The 24,204-nt window shown below is 45.8% G+C and overlaps 1 protein-coding gene across 1 annotated transcript in view; it reads right to left on the bottom strand.

Moving 5' to 3' along the window:
• Nucleotides 1-671: 671 nt before the first annotated feature.
• LOC107187963 (kinesin-like protein CG14535) overlaps nucleotides 672-24,204 on the bottom strand; it is a 132,049-nt gene continuing 108,516 nt past the window's right edge. The window contains exons 5-12 of the mRNA XM_015576171.1: nucleotides 21,503-21,700; nucleotides 6,987-7,199; nucleotides 4,775-6,409; nucleotides 3,966-4,208; nucleotides 3,245-3,700; nucleotides 2,542-2,820; nucleotides 1,380-1,649; nucleotides 672-865 (exon numbers count right to left, since the gene is read on the bottom strand). Of these exons, the coding sequence (XP_015431657.1) occupies nucleotides 672-865; nucleotides 1,380-1,649; nucleotides 2,542-2,820; nucleotides 3,245-3,700; nucleotides 3,966-4,208; nucleotides 4,775-6,409; nucleotides 6,987-7,199; nucleotides 21,503-21,700 (3,488 nt within the window). The remainder of the gene's footprint in view (nucleotides 866-1,379; nucleotides 1,650-2,541; nucleotides 2,821-3,244; nucleotides 3,701-3,965; nucleotides 4,209-4,774; nucleotides 6,410-6,986; nucleotides 7,200-21,502; nucleotides 21,701-24,204) is intronic.

The following is a 24,204-nucleotide window of genomic DNA, read 5'->3' on the forward strand; positions in this document are numbered from 1 at the left end:
ATCAGGTTCGATCAACAACAAAACAGTCTTTGTAATCGGAAGTCGCGTGTCTAGCTCGTCGGCCCCCCGACACGGGACTAGGGGGTAAGTGACTCGGTTAAATTTACCTAAGTTGCGACTCTGACGATCGGTATAAAAAAATTGCAGCACCATCTCGTACGCTATATTATTTAAGTCAACAAGTTATCCGACCGGGTTAAGGTCGACCCGCGTACACTACGGCTATTCCGCCAACAATCGTAACATCGTTTTTAACATCTCTCTCTCTCTCTTTCTCTCCTTACTCTTAAACGTTCGCAACCTCATGCACACACGGTTCCCCGAATACGCGTCCTCGAAGGCGCAAGGATACGGTGAGGACACACCTCGAGCTCGTCGCGGCGCCGCATGCGCGACAAAACGACGTTCCCTACCGTGTCAGGTGGAAGTGGGCGAAAGCTTTCTTATTATCGATTACACGTGTAACAATAGCGACGACGTACGACGACGATCACGACGATATAACTATGTTCATTTTAACAACTATTGGACGGAGTCGAGCGACATCGTTCAATCCCGTTCTCTCATGATCAGCGACCTCGCTCGTCTCGTTTTCTAATCGGTGTCGGCGTTCCCTCCTCTCTCGCGGGTTACGATCAGCACGCGGTGGTTCGCGCTGATCCAAGTCTAGGTTAGGTGATCCGTATCCCAGACGGCGATGTGCCCGCTTGCCGCGTACACTGTTGCCGGGGACAAGAGTCGAAGCAGGTGACCAACAAAACGTGGCTTTTACAAGCATGGACCCGTTTCTGTAGGATACAGGTCTCCGCCTCCAGAGCCTCCAGGAAAGACGGATCTCGCCAGTCCATCCCGTTCTCCACGTGTACTGCAACGTCGAAATACAGTTGGCAGTTACATTTTTCGAAATGTACCTCGAAAAATCTACATCTACTCTGGTAAATGTTCTTTAAATCTATCCTTTTTCTATTATATCATCTCTAAAAAGAAGTTGTATAGAGTCTTAACACTTTCGGGACGGTCCGTAATCGTTTTTCTGACTCCATGACCCGGAGAATTTTTCTTCTTTTATAAATTTAATAATAGAAAGTGTCTTTTTCATCGCATCTTTGAATGGGAACTGTAACTCCCATCCGGCCGTGGGATTGTAATAATACTTGCTATTAAAATTCTGAAACTGTGAACGACTGGTGCCAAACTGTTCCTTTAGACGTCACTGATCTGGATAAATTCACTTGTGGCTACACAAGACGTATGAATCCCCTCCACAATGCCCCAAAGACGGTTGCAAGGTTCGTCCATGTTGGAAACTATAGTTCCCATCCGAATCGAATGTGTTAATTACCGTTTCTCTTAGAGATAAATTGTAAGAGGACACTTACGATCGTAGGTCCAACGGCTGTCGGGCACCATCAGCCGCCTCTTAGCGTCACGTAGCTCGAGCCTAAGAAGGCGCTGGCGTAGTCGCAGGTTGTGTATCCTGGACATCGTGCCACGTGGATCCGAGCGCAACTGCGCGCGCTTGTCCAGGATGTCCACGTCCTCGCTTGTGTACGCGAGTATCCCCGGGACCGCGGACGGCCCCCTTGGCAGATGGGCCCGGCAATGGGCCCGTGACCGGAGCCCGCACTCTGCCGCCCGCTGTTCCACCGCTGAAACACCCGCACAACGTCGAGGTTAGAACCCCCAGCGCGCCACCTGAGGATAAACCACCGTACGGAGGGACCGTTTTAGAGGGTTTTGCACATCGTTCTCACGGGATTGCGTGAAGCGAGCGACACGATCCACATCTCGAGAGATCAATGTCGTTGACGCTTCATCAAAAATTCCTGTGGATCATCATCCAAAATGACGGTATCGAAAGAGATTTTGTATTCGAACCATTTTGTCTTCTAGGAAGTTTCGTCGAATTCCAACGGTATCGGAGACTAACCGTTTTGGATGATGTTCCAATTTTATATTAGGGATTGTAAATTATCAGGCATGCGTGGATTTGTAAGAGAAATATCTAGAGTTTAAACTGAATGACAATTAGAAGCATATATATTAGCCAGAAGTCCTACTCGGTTCCTCTGTCTTTCGAGGATCGCCGTGTTAATTACAGCTTACTCGTTACTCCGCTAATTAAAATGTACCATCTACATTATTGTATTAATGGGAAAGTTTTTTCTCGTTAGAGCGTGTCTGGCGGAACGTATCAAGAATCGTAGAGCTGTATCAATGGCATGCATCAGCGGTGACGTTAATAATTCCGTTCGCGTTAACTGCGAGGAGTTTCAGGGGGAAGAAGATTGAAAGAGCATGCGATTAAAACGTGCAAAAAGATCGCGCGAGAATTTCCTATTGAGAATAATCTCGGAGTAATCGTAACGATTTCTGCAACAGATCGACTAGCGCGGAACACTCAATTATTAATTAATTATTCCGTCGCTAATTGGAACGCTTCCGGGCGAACTTTGACTTTCGTTGGACAGACTTCCGTTTAATTTGTGTTTCTCGGATTGAACCAAGGTGAACGTATCGATACCACGGGAAAATGTTCACTACCTTGATGCTCTTGAAGAGCGCTGGTCTGCCTCGAGGAATCGCTCGCTATGCTGCTGGTCTCGCTGTCCCTGACAATACTGTCGTAGCCAGAACTTTCGGCGCGATGCCTGGACAGGGTCGCCGGTGAGAGTTTCGCTGCTCGGGGCGTGGAATCGGCACCGGAATCGTAGCCCTCCTTGTTCAAACCGAACGACGAGCCCAAACTGGTGATCTTCCGTTGCATTCGACCCGAAGACGGAGCCGGCGATGGAATCGACAACTGTGGTGGCGCTGTTACTAGAAGATAGAATCTCCTATGAAAAACTCCTAAGACATTTACGAAGCTTAGGATAACGTTAGAATTTCTTAACAGTATTCTTATTATTTCTTATTATCACAGCCTATTTACATGCTCCCATTTTTTAATTTAGAAGATTGAATCGGTCATGTGTGGTGTCGTTCCATGTATCAATGTAGGCCAAGTCATTCGACGTTAGAATTTCAATTCCAATATAAACTCGACAATTCCTCTGTTTAATCCTTGTGCACTGTTCGGATTAATTTCAGACTCGGATTTTAATTTTTAATTGTATTCCTTGTCAGGAAAACTTGTATATCTCCTTAATTCGATGTTATCTTACACCAAGTGTAATTGAAGGAATGGCGATGCAACAATTTATGGAACAGTGCACGAGGGATTAATAGCGAACATTCTCTCTACCTTGTATCTTGAGATCCTCCTCGATGTCCGACTTGCCAGTGACAGTCCTCTCCGATCTCTCAGCCGCAGTGAACAATTTCTTCGCCTCGACGTACTCCTCCTCCGGGTCGGAACCCGAGGCTCCGTTTCCCGGTAGCCTCTCCACTTCCTCTTTCAGGTTAGGATTCGACGCGCCGTCGGGATGCCTCAGACTAGAGATGTTGCAATCGCCCAGCTTGCCGCAGTACCGTCTGGGGCTGGCTATGTGCGCGACGCTGTTCGGGTACCAATACGAGGCCGTGGCCGGCCTGGACATGCTCTGACGACAGTTATCGCAGATCTTCTCCTGATCGGACTTCCCGGCGATGTACGCGGGCTCGCTGTAGATGCTGCCGTGATTGCTCGCATTGTCGTTGAACATCATGTCGGAGAGGGACAACGATTGACAGCGCGACGGCGGACGGAAGACTGGGGCGGCTAGAATTTGTCCTGTGTTAATGTTATACCTGCCGTACACCAACGGTGGTTAACCGACAGTATCGTTTCATTCAATTGCGATAGAATAATTGTGAACTAATTACTCGAATGATTACAGATTCGTCGTATCAGAGGTTCTTAAATGTAGCTCGCAAGATCATCCGAAGTACAGTTAGCGAATGATGAAAATTTCATAGCTAATGTTTTTAATGTCTTAATGTTCCGACCGATTGTAGATTGCTCCAATAAACCTGGAAAAACTTACATGGAGCGTCTCTAACACTGGAGGAGTTCTCCCTCTGATAGGTCACGGAGTTGGAAACATTGGCAAGCGCGAGCTTGCTCTGGTATAGCTCGTGTAGCCGGGCCAACTGATCGAACTTGTGCCTAGTTTCTTGCTCTAGGAAGTCCTCGTGGTCGAAGTACGGCCTCGGTAGTACACCTGCGCCAACCGGTGGTGGATACTGCGGTCTGTACCGGTCCGTGTCCGACATCACCGACATCGAGTCTGGAAATTGACAGATTTTTTTGGTTCTCCAGTCGGATGGTTCGACGTCGAGGACAAAGGAAGTAGACAGATAAGACGGGGAAAATAGAGAAGAACGAGTGCATTTAACTAGAAGCTGCCTCTTAGAGTAATTATATCGAGCCGCTTCCATTCCTCATCTCTCTCCAGCTCCGTTGCAATCCTACGCGGCTTTCTCTCTCTTCCTCTCTCGCTTTCTTTCGATATGATTGTTTTCCATCGAATGCGCTATTACCGGGCTCGGTGGATCTAAGAACGGACTCTCCGGTGGAACAATCTTCGAAGACATCCATTCGAGTGCACTTGCAATGAAGAGAAAAGGGGAGAGACAGATTGGTCGTAACGCGGAATAGGACGTACTATAAACGTCATGAAATATTGTCGAGAAAAATCCTGAATATTCTATAGTTGCGGTATTTTGTAACAGTCTAAGATTAAGTCGAGTCCCTTGAGCCCGTCTTACCGGCGAACGACGGTCCCGAGACTCAAAAGAACAACCGGGGCAATCGGTAATAGTCCGGAATAATTAGACGGAATTTTTAATTTACCAGTAAAGGTCGAGACGACGGTGAGATTCTCCTGGCTCAGGATTCTTAGAGGATGCTCCTCTTGATCGCTCTCGGGCAAAGGATTCTCTCCCATGCACAACGCGATATCCTCTTCCGTGACCTGGAGGCACGAGTCTTGCATGGGGACAGGTTCCAAATCCTCGACCTCGACGATTTCCAGAATCTCGTCCTCGGAAGACAAGGAGTGCCTGGAGGGCAACACGATGTCTTTATGCGATAGATTCAAGCTCTCCATCGAGACCTCCCGGCTGACACCATTGCTCAGGGGTTCGATCAGAGGCAACGGTGGCGGGACCACGATCTCCTCTTCGTCGTCTTCGTCCTCCTGCAGATCCAGCCTCCCTTTATCCACACTGTCGTCCATAACCGGACTGGCCGTCAGATCCAAACCAGAATCTGTATTAGACTTGACGTTCAACAGGTTCAGCTTGACGCCCAATTTCTCGGTGATATCCTCGATCTCGTTCGCCTTCAAGCTGTCGCTCTCCGCTGTGGACAACGAAGTGTCGTCGTCGTCCATGCCGCCGCACGTCTTGAACGTCGTCAGCTCCTTGAACTGCGACGATTGGCCGGACATCTTCGAGGATTCGATCCTCGCCGTGGTGTGCTTGCTCCTCTGGATCTGAGACGATTGATTCTCGACCCACTTCCTGATCATGCTCTTCTTGTGGCTGTCCATGAAACCGTAGCCGGAGGAATGTTGCTGAGCATGCATCTGCAAGGTGGGCGGGCCGGTTAGTTGCATGGGACCATCTATCCAGGTCTCTCTCTTGTGATGAGAATCCTTCAGCATGTGCCTGGCTTCCGCGACCTTCGATTTCGAGATCCTCGGCCCGTCTATCCATTGCTCGTCTGATCCTCCACTGGGAGCTGCTACTGGTATTTTGCTACCGGGTGAATCGTTCAATTTGGAGGCGGACACTTTAGCGGCGTTGCACTTTCTGGCTGGGCTGGCTTTCGGTGTCGCGGTGTGCGCTGGCGAGGTTTGCTTCGAGGCAGTCTGCGTTAACGATTTCACCACTTTCGTCGCTTTGTGCGCCGGACTACGCTCCTCCGGGATCTTCGACGGTCTTTCCGCGGCGGAACCACGCAACACTTTGCCCATAGCGCAACGGTTGTCGCCCGAGTTCAGGCTGGGTATGTAGACGGGTGGATGCTCGCCATCGGTCGCGTCGTCTGTGCTAGGGCCAACGTAAATCACGGTGTCCGCGGACAGATCGCTGGAGCTTGGATCGCACTCGCTGTTCTGCCTAGCAGCTTCCTCCCCTGAACTTCCACCGCTTCCCGTCCCCTGCGTTCCACCGCCAACGAACTTGATCTTCCTCCGCCTCATTCGATGGATCCGGGAGGCCAGTTGCACGGTGGTTAACGTCTCCGTGTAGTGCTGGGCGTTCGGGGACACGTGGGCGATCATCGCGGCGTGACACGTCAACGAGCCGAGACACTCCTTCAGTAATTGGGTTAGCTTGTGCTCCTTATGCGGCAGATGCTTCTGCCCGTTAAAGATCGCCAGCAGGATGTTCCCTAGCCCGGATAAGGGGATCCCACCCGACGATTTGCCACGATCCGAATTGCCGAGGTCCATTAAGTGGAGCCTGCTTCTGCCGCCGGCGACTGGGGAATTAAGAAGATGATCGAGAAATGTATTCGGTGGTTCGCCGTAATTTAATAGATCACGCTTATGGAATTCCAGATGATTATTATACGAGATGAAAGGTACTTTACGTGCTATGTACATAACTGCTGGGTGAAATTAATGAATTATATCATTTATTATCCCTCTTTTAGGGACCTAACCCAGATCTCTCTTTTATCTATAACAGAACCTGATTCCACCCACGGGATCCAGAAAGGATCATTCCAAAAATAAATTTATTCAATAACAATCCTGATCTCGACGCTCTACGATCGAACTACAGATAACACAGTTAACCGTGAGAAAGTCGTTAAAGGAACAACTTCGTCGATTCCCCTCGGAGAAACAACAGTCGTTTTAAGATAGCTCCGGTGTCAGAGATAGCGACCACTCAGCGTCGCCAATATTCCGCGAATCGGTAGCCACACGAAGCCGCGAGCTTCGAGGGTCTGCGGCGTCCGCGTAAAAGCATCGACGATAAATGTACTTTACGAGCGGGGCGAAGAGTACGAAGAAGTCGTTCGCAAAAAAAAAAAAAAAGAACGAGGCCCTCACCTCCTCCCTTGCCAGCGACGCTGTACTGATAAACGTGAAGGGTGTAGAGCATGTGCGCGTCCCCGTCCTCCCGTTGCCGGCCTGCGACTGCCGCGTCCAAATAGAACGCCGCGCGTTCCGCAGTCGGTGCACGGAGCTCGCTGTGCTGTTGCAGTTGCAGGCTGCCGAACAGCGGGTCGTCCCTCAAGTACACAGCCGGAGACTGCTCGGAATCTGGGAACAAAGAGCCACAGGAAATCACGTTACACACGGTTCCGCTGTTGCACGTTTGCCCGCGAGCCCAACGAACTGGAGGATTAATAATGGACCTCTCTGTGAGCTGTCTTGCTTGCCTGTTCCAGTCTTTTGGGTATCGCGGTGCTACAGACCTTCATCACGAAGGTTTGATTTCCAATGGTTTACTAGACTGTATAATCTTACGTGTTACTATGTAATATCTCTTAGAGGATCAGTGTGAACACGATGGTGTCCGATTTTTGGCCTGTTTCCCTTAACACATTCGGTACGAATGGGAATTGTAGTTCCCAACATGAGAGAATCTCGTGGCCGCCTTGGGAACTATAGTGCCCTGCCCCTTTCAATCAAATGGACACCTTTGGGGCATTGTGGAAGGAACTCATAAGTCTTGTATAGCCACAAGTGAAAGCCTAAAGGAATAGTTTGGTACTAGTAATCCACGGTTTCCAATATTTTAAGGATTTACCTAATTGAAAAATCCTACAACCTGATGGGAGCTATAGTTCCCATTTAAAAAAAACACTTTCTATTATTAAATGTCTTCTGGAATATTTATAATGACATATTGATACTAAAAACATAAAAAAGGAAACATTCATTTCTCCCCCGTCACGACCGTGTTATGTTCCTGCTTATGACACAGATCTAGGCCAACGGGCATCAACATGTTAATGATAAAAGTCATGTTGTATTTCATCTTTTTTGTCCTAGTTTTTCATTGATTCCTAACGAACCAAAGACGCTACTACTATTGTCAGTGCAGGGAACACTGGACACAACTAGATCATGGATAGCGAGTCGAATGATCACTAAAGAACTTCATTCAGTACTATAACACGTGTACACATCCCACGAACCTTTCGATCCCCTTCGTAAACATTATGTCTGGCCATTCAGTGGTTGTTACTGTACATTCAATCTAAGGTCTCACTCTCGTCCCACGCGTTCTTCAATTATCTCCGACGACCCATCGTCCTATTCGCGAATCCGTGAATCAAGCTCGAAAGCTCGATAGTCGCGTGCATCCCTCTCGCGAGTCATCATTTGATTCCATTATCCCGTGGAAAAGTAATATCCGGGGTGGGAAAGGAAACACGGGGATACCGGTGGCCGACAGCCAAGATCGTAAATCGGCTTCGCCAGGCCCGCGGAATTATCCGCGGGACGTCTCGAGGTGAATTACGACGTCGATAAAACGTCCAAAGATACCCGCGAGCAGATATCACCGGCGTTATCGCCGGGCATCGTCGACTGCCCGTGTGTGTAGGGCACGGTCACGGGAACGTTCTCGAATAATCAACGTGATGCGGATCCTGACTGTGAATAGTGATCAACGTAAAAGCAGGCGTTACGCTCACGAACCGTGAACAGAGAAGACGGTCGTGTAGGGCGCCGTGCGACACTCGTTCCCGCCTGATACACTCCTCGTGAGATGGACTCTTTCGGAAGTTCGCGTCTTCTTCGAAAGCAACGTGACCTCGATCTCTGATTTGTTTCGTCGCCTTTTCTCTGTTCGCTGAAGAATTTTCAACGGAAGTTCTCGGTGTTTCCTGTCTCGAGTAGAGATTAAAATTTTAGGGGACACGATGGAACGAACTTTCCGAAGAAGCAGACGACTGAATTTTCGAGCACCAGAACAGAGCCGTCCGGGAGAACGAACAAGTTTTCCAAGTGGGGGGACTCTACAAATATTCTACCAAGGATTAAGAAACCTGTAGACCATCCTGGTGGAACGAAACTTTATCGTCTATCGCTGAACGAAGGAATCCCGGAACCGTCGTCGTCCGTAATAATACGCCCGCCATCTGATCGGCTCGTAAACCAAACGCGTTCGTGTATTTTATGTACAGTATCCCGTCTTCGGTGACATATTAGCCGCGCCACGGGAAAAGGCTTTCGATGCGAAACGACGGAGGAGAAGGAATATCGGGGAAGGTAGTGGGGAAGGGTACAACGATCGTTATTATGTGTCTATCGCTGTGAAGCGCGAGAAACAAAAATCCCGGACTCGTTTTCGGAGAGTCTCAACGGCTTTGGATCCACGGATATAGACTATCTACAAGAATTCTGTGCGCGTTGCTAAATCTCCATAAACGTGCTAAATTCAAGACACCGGGTATACGATTTACGTTCGCGAGTTTATTTGCTGAAGTCGCGCGTCGATGTACACCACCGCTCGTAAGTATGTGAACACTTGGTGTGTATAAAGAAAATGTCATCTTCCGTGAAAAGTATATATTTTACACCACTTTTATTACTTCAGAGTAGCAGAAACATAGTCCATTAACCCCTCGAGCGGGTAATTGTCTAGTGAAACAATTGATTTGATTTAATACATCTCACTATTAACATATTAATGTATTTAATATATTACAACTGAATATTACCAAAATAAGAAAGTATGTATGGACGTTGAACTGCCAAAAGCGATGACTTTATACTTATACTAACCCGTTTGAGGGGTTAAGCTTTAACCATTAAATCCTTGAACGGGGTAACCTGGATCCCCCACATTTGAATATTTTGCTACAATTTTTCTTGTGGACATATCGGCCACTCTGCTTCTGGCTATTCGCCAATTGTTATTGAAATTACGTTTCCTACAGTTTTTCCGTCATTTTTTATTCTTTAATAGACCCCATTCAGTGTTAACGTATGTAGATTTCTGTGATGTTGCATTTATTTCACTTTGTTAACGAAGCAGAGTCGTTTATATAGAAATAAATCTTTATCAGAGACAAAACGAACGAATATCGCTCTATAATTTGGCGAGTTGTCAGATTCTGGCATGAAGTCACATATGAAAACGAATTATACTTAACAATTACGTATATAACGAGTTATAATAAAAAATAGTATTTAATAAAAATGTTCGATAAAGATCTCAGTGTTGTTCTAAATATTTTTGGTACATCTAGAAAGCTGTATATCAGAAAAATCCGTAGGAGATTTCAGTGGCAACCCCTCGGGCTTTATACAGATTTACAGAGATTCGATATCCGATGATTGATATACCCTGAACAATATTTACTTCAGACTTGCAGCAATACCTTGTAACATTTACTGCACATTCGATAAGTGTGCTAGTACCTACGAGTTGGAGTGTATGTGCATAAGTACGTAAAATGGCGAACAGGACCTTGAAACCTATTCTCCATTACAGCCGACGTCTTTTATTCGTTCCCCTCCCGTGTTCCTGTCTCGTCACCGATGACACGGTAGTCGAACGTCGTCGGGGCCGATGGGACGTTTAGATAATCCCTTCCGTAAATTGCCAATTAGCGTTTTACTGCTCCGCGAGACCCGTCCTCGCCTTTTCGCGAGCGTCGCTACCGAAGTCGTAAAGAACCGGAGCCCAAGAACCGTCGTTTGATACTTTATTCCCCGTTCAGTCTCTGACCCCGTGGTGTCTGCTCCGACTTTACGACAATTTTTTTTTTTTTCTTTTTCAACGTCCCAGGGCGCGCTAGACGAAGACAGAATTTCCAGTGGATTAAATCTTCCCGACCGTGTTAGTAACTGGAGACCAGGCGATCCCCGCACGACTCTGCACGACGCCCTTTGATCGCAGGACGTTGCTACTCCTATTCTTCGTGGACGGTCGAATTTCCCAGGGAACGTGTCCAGAAATGATCCGTGACTCTGTAACGTTGCTCGATCGTGGTCGAAGTGGCGGAGCTAACGAACGTAGAATAAATGCTCCTAGGCGCATATTGGTGTATAATGGGACACGAGGCGTGGCAATATCCATAAAAGGGATCAGAGAAAGTAATATTGTCGGCATCTGCGGTTGAGGGGAAGACGGCTCAGCTACGACGGAACGCCGCGTGGAACTCCGACGAAATAAAACGACGATCCGCACCGCGAGAAGGACTTCGCCTGGAATATGGAGGCGTAATGGATGTTCGAGAAACGATCCGAGGTCGTGTGTACTATGGTATAAGACTCTTGGACCGGCGTTTCGCGATGGTGTCTCGCGCATGGGGGGCCGAGCCGCCCATCGTGCGAGGTCGGATAAATCGTTTTTCGACGCGTTTCGAATACTAGGTCCGCGCCTGGCCAATCTTGTCCCTCGAGGGTGAGCACTGGTCGGAGGGTACTAAAAAAAATCTGTTTCCGCTTTTTTCTTTTTGTTCGAATGACCGGGGATACGAGACTGTTTTCGTGAATGCCTCCTCTATTCTGAACTCGCCGGGATGGAACCCCGTTTAGCCGCCCCTTCGGGATACGAACCGGCGTGAAATGATGGCGGTGAGCCACTAAAAATATTTCAACGATGTTTTACAGCAGCGATGGGCAACCGAGCCTGCTCGGGAAACGTAATTACCATATAAAGGAATTAAAATCAAGAAAAATAAATATCGGTGTAGACAGTGTTTTTTAAATATATTTTCCACCATGTTGAATCGGCCATTGTGGAATTTGAAAATCTAATTTCAAATTCGTTGTCAACAGTCAGCACACCTCTGGGAAAAATTGTTTAAATTATCGTACTGACAGAAAATTTCGTACATTGTATAAGCTGACGCGTTAATGAACTTTGAATTCTTTAACCTGTCATATCCCAGAAACTAATTGTTGATTCAACTTGAGAATTTGTTGTGACTGATATCTCATCGTAAAGTATCACCTGGTAAAAAGTTCAGTTCCAAATCGTGGGACCAAAAACCCGCGAAAAATCCTCTCATTTTGGATTACTTTTTGCGTGACCGATGATTTTATGTGATTTTAGTTAACAGATTTTAATCTCCTGGCTAACCGGTGAAATATTGTGTGAAACATTTCGTATTAATATCGGGTCATCGACTCCATTGACTATCTCAACTACCCGTCGAATAAAAATCAAAGCCAGCCACCAATTTTCCACCTCGTTCGTTGTTTTTTTCTGGACCGATAATCATTGGTCCTCGTATCAGCCGCTGATCGAACACACCGGAAGCAGTAATTCGTTTCCGAGAGGATCGATAATAGGTTCTCAGCGTGAAGCAGCTTTTCCCTATAATTCACCGGGCGACGATCCACCGGCCATTGGCATTTCCATCCGCGCGTAACGACGACCTTTTCCGTCCTGTCGAGCTCCTTGGTACAAAGTACTCGTGTTTAAGACATCGAGAATCTAAGAAACCAGAACTGGAGCATCTCTGTTTCTGGTGCGATGCAAATGACGCTGATGAAGATTTATTACTTAATCTTTGCGCTAAAAAACTTGAGGAAGAACGTACTGATACTTTCAAGATTATTGAATAAACCTATCTGAATTCTATCTATTATCTTGTATCTCTTAACTTGGAAAATGGAATAAGATAAAGGTTTTAATAAATTGTAATATTATTTATACGGTTCCGACGCCATGAAAAGGCGCCTTGCATTCCAGTGAAACAACCTTTACGATCCATCTATGTATTTGAAGATGATTCAATCGGAAAGGTTGCCAAGAGGAGTTTGTTTAAAACAAATTGACAAAAGTGTCTCCGCCAGATAGTCTTGGAAAGCGGACGTGTCTTGAATGTGTTATACAGGGTGTAACAACAGTATTTTAAAAGAGAGAATAAGATATAAAAAATCAAATTGTATCCGTCCCTTAAAATGCTATGTAATTCATTAAATTTAAAATAAATTTTTCAATAAATTTTTTTTGTGTTATTTTAGATGGTATTATTGACTCACCCTGTACAAAAAAACTAAACGTAACCTTGAAACTCCTGGGAAAAAAGGTTAACAAAAAATTTCGTATAATTATCTTAAAGTTCTCCTTGAATCATATTATATTAGTCAAAAGAATATACAATCGAACCAGTCAGCAGTAGAATAATCGAAGCCGATCACGTTTCGTCGCCCACCCTATATGTATATCAAGCAAATATGCCGAAGGCAAAAATTTCAACTGCCCATCCAAATTCCCGTTTAGAATTCAGAAAAATCACGACCTAGTCCGTACCTCGAGCCCGGTTCCATTCAAGGTTCCGAACAACGGGTCGCGGGTCGGAGGATAGTGGGGCGGGAGCAAAGAGGAAGCGAAGAGGAGAAGGAAGAAAATTAACGAACGCGCCTGAATCCCGTATTAAAGTAGAAACAGTCGGCTGCTGGGAGTGGCGGTGGGCGTTCTTTACGCGGTCGTACGTTCGCCGAAATAAGTGCGCTCCGCGGAGACCACTGGGTCGTCGTCTCGCGAAGGGTTGCGCCTCGGGTACTAAGACGGTCGGGTGAGGTCTACCGTGGAAGGTCGTAGGTTGTCGAGACCCCGGACACCCCAGGGGTTGGAGGAGGAGGGGTGAGAAACCTCGTAATAAGCGGCTGTGAATATTCCGTCGTCCGTGGTGAAAGTAGAGGCTCGTTTCGACTATAACTCGAGGATCTGTAGAGAGACGTAGCTGGGCCCCACGTTTCGCGTATTTCTCCCGGCCCCGCCACCAGGCGAGGACGAAGAAAGAAAGAAAGTTTTCTATAAATCATTTCTCTGCCGTAATAAGCAAGGGAATGCGCTCATTCAGCCGTTAACTATATTTATACGTCCCGGGGATAAATTGCTCGGTACTTTTTAATTCGAACGGCCTTTAATTGAATACTCGCGAGGACTTATTGCTCTTTTCCCTCAATGGGCAGCTTCGCGCGATTCTCGTGAACGGCAACGATGTTTGAACAGGGTGTTTCCCTCTTGTTTTTGTTATCGCGGGAGAATCGAAATTTCTTAACGAAACACGCCTGTAAAAAATTCCTTCGGTGACTTTGAGTTTTCGCTGCATTATACGTAAACAGAGCCATCGACCGAGGGAAACGCCGCGGTAATGGTGGAGTGGGTAATAGTTCATCGCTATCCTGTTAATCCATGGAACGGCCGTTAGAATTAACTTCACGTGTTATTCTTTCATAAGAATTCCGCCCAGCACTACCGCCTCAAATGGTCTCATTCGGGTTCACGATGTTTCTATCCCCTCTCCAGTCTTTTTGCTATTCAGCTTTAATCTCGAGCTACTTTCAATTCTACTTCGCGTTCCGCGGCGTTGAGAAAATACACTGGAAGCAAATCCAACGAACGTGTATTTTGAAACGCGTTATATATAAGTTGAAAAAAAGAAAAGAACTGGAACGACGGGGCGACGCGACGGTGTCGAGTTCCAATTTCCAGCGCGTCGGAGTCGGTGCTCCAGTTTTACGGTCGACTTTAAAATTACTGCCGGCGTAAAGCAACAATTTACTTTTCCGGCCGAAAGGTACGAATGCTTCGCGTCGTTAAACTTTCAAGTGACGAAGTGAGGAAAGCTGTCGTTAACAGAATGACCTCCGATTCCTCTCCGCCCCCGCAAAAAAGGTCCGAGGATGGGCCATTGCTCGCTACCGTTTGCCCGGAGGAAGCCAGCCGGTACGTAAGACGACGGTTTTCTTTAATTGCCTACTGCACGGCGGATCCTCGAGCGTATCCCCTCGTAAAAGTTACTGTCTCCGGTAAACGATACGTTCGCTGGAAAAGAGAGAAAGAGAAATCGACAGAATCGCGTAAGTAGATACGTGAATCTCGCAGGAATTGAACGGACACATTGTCGATCGACGAACCTGCCGATCTGTTTGTAGAACGCAAACGAGAACCATAGCATCAAATAGAAATTCTAAATTCCACGACGAAAGGCATGTACAGTCGTTCTTTTAACATGTATAGAACGAACTTTATATAATATCATATATTATATATAATATTTATATATATGAGATATTTTTATGACTTTTTATATTTTCGAGGTAGAACTTTTATACATATATTGTTTATACAGGGTGTACCAAAAAGGTGAGTACACCAGATTAACTCGGAAGGATGAAGTTTTAGCAAGAAATGTTTCATACAATAGTTTTAGGGATTAAAAATAGGCATTTAATGGTACCATTGATTATAGAGGTCAAATTTAGAGGTCGTTCCGAGGTCAGTTCGATTTTTTTTAAGATGGGAACCCCAATTTTTAGTACCGGGAATTAAAAGAACGTAACATTTTACGTTGAGGTGTGTGGTCACATCCTTGGATCGAAACGACCGTTCTTTCCATTTCTGGTACTAAAAACAGGGGTTCCCATTAAAAAAAAAATAAACCTCAAATGACCTTTAAATTTGCACCCTATGTCAAGGTCTTTATAAGGAGCATCTTTCTGAACCCTCAAACATTTTTGCTAAAACGTCATCTTTCCGAGTTAATCTGATGTACTCATCTCTTCAGTACACCCTGTACTGTTGTATGTACTATCAAAAATGAGCGACCATTTTGGAGCCCCAAAATAGGCTTCCCGTCCTCTAAAGGTTAAAAACGATTAGGAAATAATTTTTAAAATGGAAGCTCGTTTCGCATATATTCATTAACTTCCATTTCCGTTTTTATAAAACGGGGGTAGTAGATGCGATATACCGACATAAATGTTGCAGAATGTTCAATGAATAATGCAGAGGGTAATACGATAAAGTTCTATATTCGCGGGGAAGTAACAGCGGAGATGTTCTCGACCGCAGATGCACCAATGGCTACACCACCCGTATCCTCCCCCAGAACTGTCTATCGATTCTGTATACTTTCCGCCCGTGTATGGAAACGTAAACATGCGGCTTTGAGGTTATTTAATCGAGTGTGTTTCATTTGGTCGGCAAACAAATGGATATTAACAAATAATTCGTACGATCGAAAGTTCGTGGCTGCCTCGCCTGAAATTTCTCGTACGAGTACCTCCTACACACTCGTTCATAAGTATTGGGATATTTATCGTGTATGAAGTTAATGAAATAAGGTATTACAAAATTGTCGAAGGTCTGAAATAAATATTGTCTAGGGAATTTTAAAGCTGTATGGACAACAGTTACGCTAATACGAACTAGTTAAAGTTGCTCAAAATGTGTAATATTTATGAAACATTATATTTTCTTCATACAGGCCAGGTGTCCAAATACTTCTGAACCCCAGTGTACATACGCAAATGAATACGTCTCCTCGAATCCACGGAAGAAGTATTCCAGCCCTCACGAAGAGAGTAGATACATCATTAGCAATAATTCTTCCGACGATCGTCGACGACGGGGGAAAAGGGGAAATTTATCTTGCGGTCGCGCGCGATCGGAACGGTGAGACGGAATAAATAAAAATTCCTGCGCGCCACCGAGGATTCCACTCTCTTCGATTTCCAATCGACTCCGTACCCTCTTAACCGTTCCGCGAGACAAAACGAACAGGAGAAACATTCCCGGTTTTATGCACACGCTAAAAGCCGCGCGACGATGCAGCGGTACGATCTTCTGTCCGCTTCTCCATTATTCGCCCCGTCTTCCTCCTTATCTTCATTCTTATCTGCTTTGCGGCCAGAGAAATTTAAAATAATAACCGCGAGTCGCGATGACAATTACTACGAGACGGCTCATTGTCGTGGTGAAACCCGCTTGTGAAGTATATATTCCGGAAAATATTATTCATCCCCCCAGGACTTTGGGGTACATGCGACTTCCCTGAGCATTTCCTTTCCAGATTTGGATTAAAGTCAGTTGCGTTTCAGAACGCCTGAAGATAATTAACGTCAAAAGTCGTACGAACTTTTTCGCCACCCCAATGCAACAGTTAACCTTCGTTAGCCCATTTCTTGTCTACCATAGACTCCATCACATCATACTCGAATATCGCATTGATCCAGCGAAATCCTCGAGACAGTATAAAATCGAGGGTAAGAAGAGGGAAAATAACTGAACAATAATTTTTTGTAGAAGTCAACTCTCAGAGACCGTTCTCCGTCCCATTGTGCGCACTAAAATCGTCCAAACGGAAATTAAACCGAGCCCAAATAAATACGAAGTCCTACAAAAGGCAAAGGGAGGGAGAGACAAAGTAGGCCGGGTTACGAAGGAAACAAAAGTAAATTACCGCAAAGACGGCGTGTCTCGTTTCGGTCCCCATCGTTGCCGGGAACTAGACCCGTCGAAAAGTTTAAATAATTACCAGGTCGGGATTATCGAGTTCTCCCAGGCAGAAAGGCTGAAGTTCGCCGGTGCGTGGGCGAAGGGAAACGCACGTCGGCCGCGGAGCTTTCGGTTCTCCGGGTTGACTGAGGAGGGGCAACGGGGAGAAACACGGAAGAAGGAAAGTCGAAACAAGAGAGTGGAGGGAACAGGGGGAAACGAACGCTTATTCAGGCAAAACAGGCCCCGAGATACGAGTTAATTATTTAATAAGCTGGAAAATTAATTGCATCGCTTCTTAATTAGTTAGCGTTCCGGCGAAAGCGGAAAGACCGTGCTCGAAATCATGACCCGCGAACTTCGAAATTCGCAAACGGAAAGCAAACGAGAACCAGTCGAAAATGTGTTCCGTCGGATTTCTGCGACGAAAAAAAAAAAAAGAACCGACCACTCGAATCGTGTTTCGCGTGGAGTTTTCATGAAATATCACGACCGTCGGGATCACTGAGAGTAGATACTTCTAAGAGTGTATTCATTAACTGTCGTCCTACTTGTAAGTATATCTCGTAAATTGACGAAAACTATTAACCACCTCCGCTCGCTCACCTGACGACGCATCGAATATTTCCACGGCGTTCCGTCGTACCTGCAAAACCTCATTAAAATCTTGGAGGGTAGGACGTTCACGCAATCTGAACTTCAATCTGAACTTCGAAAGGGTTCGGAACCAGCTCGAGAACCGAAGGGACGAGCACTCCCTGCCGTGTCTCGGTGCACCGCGGGTCGCCCTCCGCGCATAAATCAAAAGCACCGTTAAAGGTATGCAAAATATGGGGAAAAAACAAGGGAAAAAAGAAAAGAAATTGGTATCGGTTTATAGGCTCGGTGTGTCTGGCCAGGTGAACTCGGGTTCTCGGAAACAGTGTCCGACGTTTGACGTCTGGGCGGCTTTTAGTGCGTCCGCGAGCGCGCTGTCGCGTTCCACCGTGTTACAGCACCGGCACGCGACTTCTCCGTTAATGTCAGCCGCGAAAATTTACAACGATTCTAAACCCTTTGAGATTATTACCCCCGCGCGCGTTTATCGTTCCCACGGTGGGATCGCGATAACTTCGGTTACATTGTACCGACCGTGAATCGTTTCCTAATGCGCGGTACACGCAGCGGCGCACCGTAACTTTTTAATTTGAAAGTTCGAGCTTAACGACCGAGCCGGCCGGGTCCCTTGATAATTCCAACGACCGTCTAAGTGCCCAATAACAGGCTCGATCGGTCGTAACAAAAAAAGAAGAAAAAAAAAAAAGAAACATAAACTCCATGCCGGTAGATACATACGCGCGATAGCCTCGGTCGGTTCCCGGTATAACAATGTGTGCACGGTTCGTAAAATAATTATGTACCCCGCGACGACGATATGGAAATACATACGTTACGCCAACGACCTGCAGGAGGTTCAACGATCTACAGGGACGATCTATCCGCGGTAGTGACACGAGCTGGACATGGGTCCAAGGTTAATTTTCCAAAGGTCGTCCCTCATGCTACCTTCCCCCCTGACCTCTTCGCTCGAGTGCTCCCATAAGTGCACCATAGAAGACAAGGATCCACCCTTCGGTTTCTTATTAGTCCGTCGAGTTCTCCGCTATTTCTTGACTAACGAGGAAGACAACGGGGCGGAACAAGGCGAACGCCGAAGCGGTGGACAGTGCGCGAGTCAGGAAAACGGGGAAAAACGGGGGGAAAAGAAATAATCTTACTCCCGCAATTTTACGGTCCAACGGATGGACGAGCTGGCCCGTGAAGGAGAAATCAAATGGCGGACCGAAGAAGATTCCCGTCCAGTTTCCTGCATATTACCCGCGGAATCGTCCGCGGACGCGAGACTCGACGGAGATGAGAGAGAAGATTTACATTGTAGACAAAAAAACTGGACGTGGAACAGGACTTCATTCTTCCAGGCTTTTGGCCGATGATGTTTTCCTACCCGGACGTTATTACAGGCAATTCTTGCCGATCCATGGACGCTGAAAATCTTCTGGTATCCCCCGAGCGGGTTCGAGTATAAAACAAATGGTACGTACGATTTCGCGAATGTAATTTCCCGTTGTGTTTCCACGCTGACTTTTCGTTTTATTCGGGGACCCGTTTCAAATCAGTGAACTACTAGGTTCTTGGAGGACACGGCTCTTTTATCGATGCTGACGCGAGGGTGGAACGGAAAATTTATTTTTCGTCTTACCCTCTGCAATCACTCTTCTATTATTTCGTTAAAGTACGATGGATGTTTCCAAAGTTTTGGGAATCGTGTTAGAAATCTGTTGTTATATTGATTTTAGCTTATATTACATTGTGATTTTGGAAAATAATTTCCGTTCGACTGTAGGCACTTATTTCAGCGCAAAACTAGTTTTCAAGTTCATCCTCATCCGTTCCTCGTGTGCCTAACTTAATGTATCCCTCGGTGTCAAATTAACAAAGCGGTAAACATTAATATAATGAAGATATAAATAGTTAAATTTGCAAATTCTTTAATATAAAAGTCACGTAGTCTCAGCTGAATGTGTCTACACATGACAGAATAACATGATTTCTTAGAAAAAAAATGTATTGACAGAAGGGACGGAAACGAATCCCAGAACTTTCGAAACACCCCTTCTATGCAGGGTAAATCCGAGTGAAACGTTCCAGTTGCTAGAAAGTATATGTAACAATAACTAAGTAAAGCTCTTCTCACCATTCCAGTACCCAGAAAACATAGATCCTTAATAATTCTGGTTACAATCGATCGAAACACCAAATATTTAAGGTATAAAAAAAATCGCCATTCGATCACTCTGTGGGAAGACAAAAGCATTTCCCCGTTAATCGGAAAGATTGTCACGTACATGCAATCCTGACGATTCCCTGGTTTCCGTCCAGTAGGAACCAATCGAACGGCTCGTCGATTCTCTACGCCGACGATCCGTATAAATGTAAATTGCGCCCGGACCCAGGGATCCGGGACTAAGAGACACGAGAAAGGACGTCCGGAAAATTAGACCGAGTTTCCACGGTCAGTTTATCGAGGCTTCCGCCGCAGCACACGACACAATCCCGAGGATTCTCCCAGTTTCGCCAGCACACGGCGCCAATTAATCCGAAACGATTGTGCCGGCCCGCATTGTTCGAGGCATCGAATTAATTGCCGGCGAACGTTCAACCCTATCCATGTGGCGGAGAAACGCGACGGGAAACTTTCAACCCCTCGGCAAGTATATCTAAGACGACGTTACTGCGCGGAAGGGTTCGAGCCAGGATCCACGGATCGTTCGTGGATGTGGCGGGAATGCCAGAACTCTTAAAACCATGAAGGGGCAGGAGGGAAGAATGACGGTCTCCTCGAGACAAGTGTTTCTTACGACTGAAGTTTCTTCGACGCGCGGGAACACAATGCTATCGCGATCGGCCGCTCAAACGAGAAAACTTCGGTGCCACGGAGATTACGGTACAAATATTGCGCGCAATTTGTAACCTAGGATTCTTCATTTCCGGTGGCTCCACGTCCCGCAACATTGTTCGAGAGTACTAAAACACTGTGTTCCCTTGCTTAATCCTTTACGCGACCGCGATCTTTCTTTGGTCTCTTCGCGCTTTCGCGTGGATAACTGCAGGGCGTTTCATACGCCTTCTTCGTGATAAAGATTCTTTTCTTTCGGTAAATTCATCTAACGGGATTCGACAGTTCTTGCCGATTTTTTACACAGTACAATGTGTCCTATGTACGATATAAATATTGAATGGTTTTTTTTTAACACCATGTATAAGTGTTAGAACAAGATTCGATTTTTTTCTCTGTACAGTGTGTCCTAGGTGTCATATGAATATTGAATGTTTTTTTTTACACGTTTCGAGTAACGAATGAAAGAGAAAAAGCTACATTGTTACTACCAATTGATTAAACCTAGAAATTCTAATTCCTATAATGAAATGGTACTTCTTGAATGAATAGACACTTGGCAGATAATTATTTAATCCCATTAACCGTTTAAAATACAAGATGACGCTCTTAGATACTGCTGCTGCTCACTATACAGGGTATAACCATGTGATCCGTTTCAGGGACCTACAACACTTTTGTTACACCCTGTATTCAAATAAAATTCTGCCCAACTCTGGTAACCAAACAGCAGAACTTCAAATACGAATAATAGTATCTTCTATGCTACACAACTACAAGCGCATTCACAAGTAAGAACAGCACAAAAAGAGGATATAGGATCGTGGTCGAGGATGAAGCCGTTCATCAACCACTCTTCCTCGTTTTTTTTTTTTATTCGCGTCAGCTAGACGGACGACGATTCCGTCGGTCCTGTACACATTTACTCACCGTTCGCGTGAGCCGCGAGCAGGTCCCTGAGCTGCTGTTGGCCGGCCGTTAATTCCACGCAACTGACCCTGACGCTAAATCTGGCGCCTGTCCTCTGCCTTTGCTCGGAGATCCCGCGGAAAAGCCAGGCGATCGCGCACGGTATCGCGCCCAACGTGTGGCCCGCCTCCGGTGTGCCGAGCATCGTGTGAGATTTACCTGGAACAACAAAAAGCACGCGCGGCAAAGCACGGACGATTTAGCAGGAGTTTACGCGTTAATGAAAAATCTCTGTTCTGGCTCGCCCGAGCTGTGTTTGTTTACCGAAAACCGCGCCAGGGGTTGGTGCCGGTTGCCATCGTGCTTCGATTAATTGTAACTCTTTCACCGGGACCGGAAGTTGAAACACGAGCCAGGTGTAGATAGAGGGTGGTGTAGGCGAGCCGTTTGCCTCGATTACATCGTCACGTCGGAACAAATAGCCGGTTTTACAATTGATTTCCCTCTCGTTTCCACCAGGTCCACGTGTCACGACGAGTGAATCGATCCGATCCAGTGGCGATTTTTTTTTTCTTTTTTTTATTGTGAAAATCCATCGATTACCGTGCATCGGTAAATCCGCGGATCGACGGCCGTACAATCACGATGGTACGATTTGCGAGGCAATCCACCCTACCCCTACGGTCGCGACAATTAATTTGTTTACTATTTACTTATGGGCGAACCGGTGAACGATGGGCGACAGGCTAAATGTAACCGAACGGCGCGCGTGGTCGCGACGCGTAACGAACCACCGTCACACGTCCGTGGATCTAATTTATACGGGAGAAGGGGGGTAGGAGGGTGGATGGATTGAAACTGATTAATTCGGTTACATTACAAGTTCACGGGTTTGACCAATGACGGGTGAAATGAATGTAATCGAGACCGGCGGGCGGTTGACGTTTTCGCGTTAACAGCTGTCGCTGGCTGTTCGACGATGAGAAACAGCACCGGGACACAATGGACCGGGTTTTTCGACGCGTGCCTGCGAGCTGGAAGTTCGTCACGTCCGACCATCACTGGGCTTTACTACTGTGGTAGACCTGGACACCAGTTGGTGCTTGGAACGGAATACGGATCCGATTGATCGTTGTATAATGGCCTACTTAGGACCACCTTTTTTTTTTGCAGTATTGCAAAGATAAGACGTACGTGTTTTGGTGCAAAAGCGTTTACCAATCGGATTTGGTTACATCTAGTGACGAACCTTTGAGCTGGTGGAATATTTTTCTCGATTAAAACTGAATTCCACAGTGAAAATGGCCGTACGTAGCCAGACACAATTTATCTCGTTTTTTAAGTCGTAAATTGTCGAAAGTATACGCGTGTAGATAATAGAGGCTGTTGGTCTTGTTTTAAATTACACTACAATTTTAATTCATGCAAACATTTTGTAACGATATTTAAATAATCCAGCTTTTTTCCAATGTACGTGTCACCCATATTTGGGCAACATGGCAGTCAAAGTGTTTAAGATGGGCAAATTCACTATCTAGTTAAAGAGTTTTGAATGACAAATAAAAGATAAAAAGGTACTTCGCCATTCTTCATTGATTAAACGTGGAAATTCCAATCTTTCATTATAAAATTTCTGTAATAACTGTTCAAACTGTATTTGTCAAAAACATTTAGTTAATCAATTCACGTACGTGTAATTGGTGTGAACACTGACTTAATATACCCGACAACAATTCTTACGATATACTCTGTCAGCCTCTGTTACGTTTTCCCCATTTTTCGCGCGAGACCTCCTAAACGAGCAAAAGAAAAGTTCCAGCCGCGTTAGAGCAATCGCTGAAATACCACCTGGTCGTAACTTCCACCGCGAGTAGCGTAACTTCCAACTTCACCGAGAAACGAGCACGGGATATTATTGATAGGGAAACGAAAGAATCTTATTAAAATCATAAAACAGTGGGATGGAGCGGTTTCCGCCACTCCCGTGGAGGAAGGGAGAGAGTGACGGTCGAAGGAAGAGAACGATGAAAATTGAAAGTGAAAGGCGTAAGAATTCGAGGGAAAGGGGCTCGGAGGCCTGGCGGCAACAGTGAAATAATGGGAAAGCAGCGGCAGCCGACGCTGAATCTTAAACGTTATTTAATTGTTCGAACGTAAGACGGTGAATTATGTTGTTATTTAATTAGAGACCCAGAAAAGACGGGGGTTTCTGCCGGCCATATTCGACGGAAACTGAAGTCAACTTTCCGGTCGACTTCAAATCTCGTCTTGGGTATCAACGATCCTTTCCTCATTAAAAAAAAAACACTTCCTTCCGTACAGTGATATTTTAAAATACTGATTTGGAATTCGGGGGAATTTGAACGTTAACCCTGTGGATATATTTGACGAGTCAGACTTGCCATGTGTACGTCATTTCTGCTAAAGTACAGAACGACGAGGTTACTCGTCAATCGATTTGAAATAATATTTAACAAATTTAAACGTGCATGTTCAAAGCTGCTGGGTGTGTTGTATGTATGCAATTGGAAGCAAGAATGCTTGGGGATGTAAAAGAATTCCAAGTGTCATTGCATTAACCTGAGTGCTTTGAAAAATCCCACAATGTTACGAACAATTAGTAAATCGGTTATTGGTATTTCATGAATTCTCATGTTTCTAATACGTATATTAATATATTCTAAATACTTGAAGTTATCGTCAATAATGTGGCACCTGATTAA

This window comes from Dufourea novaeangliae, unplaced genomic scaffold (assembly GCF_001272555.1).
Source record: "Dufourea novaeangliae isolate 0120121106 unplaced genomic scaffold, ASM127255v1 scaffold109, whole genome shotgun sequence".
NCBI lineage: Eukaryota > Metazoa > Arthropoda > Insecta > Hymenoptera > Halictidae > Dufourea > Dufourea novaeangliae.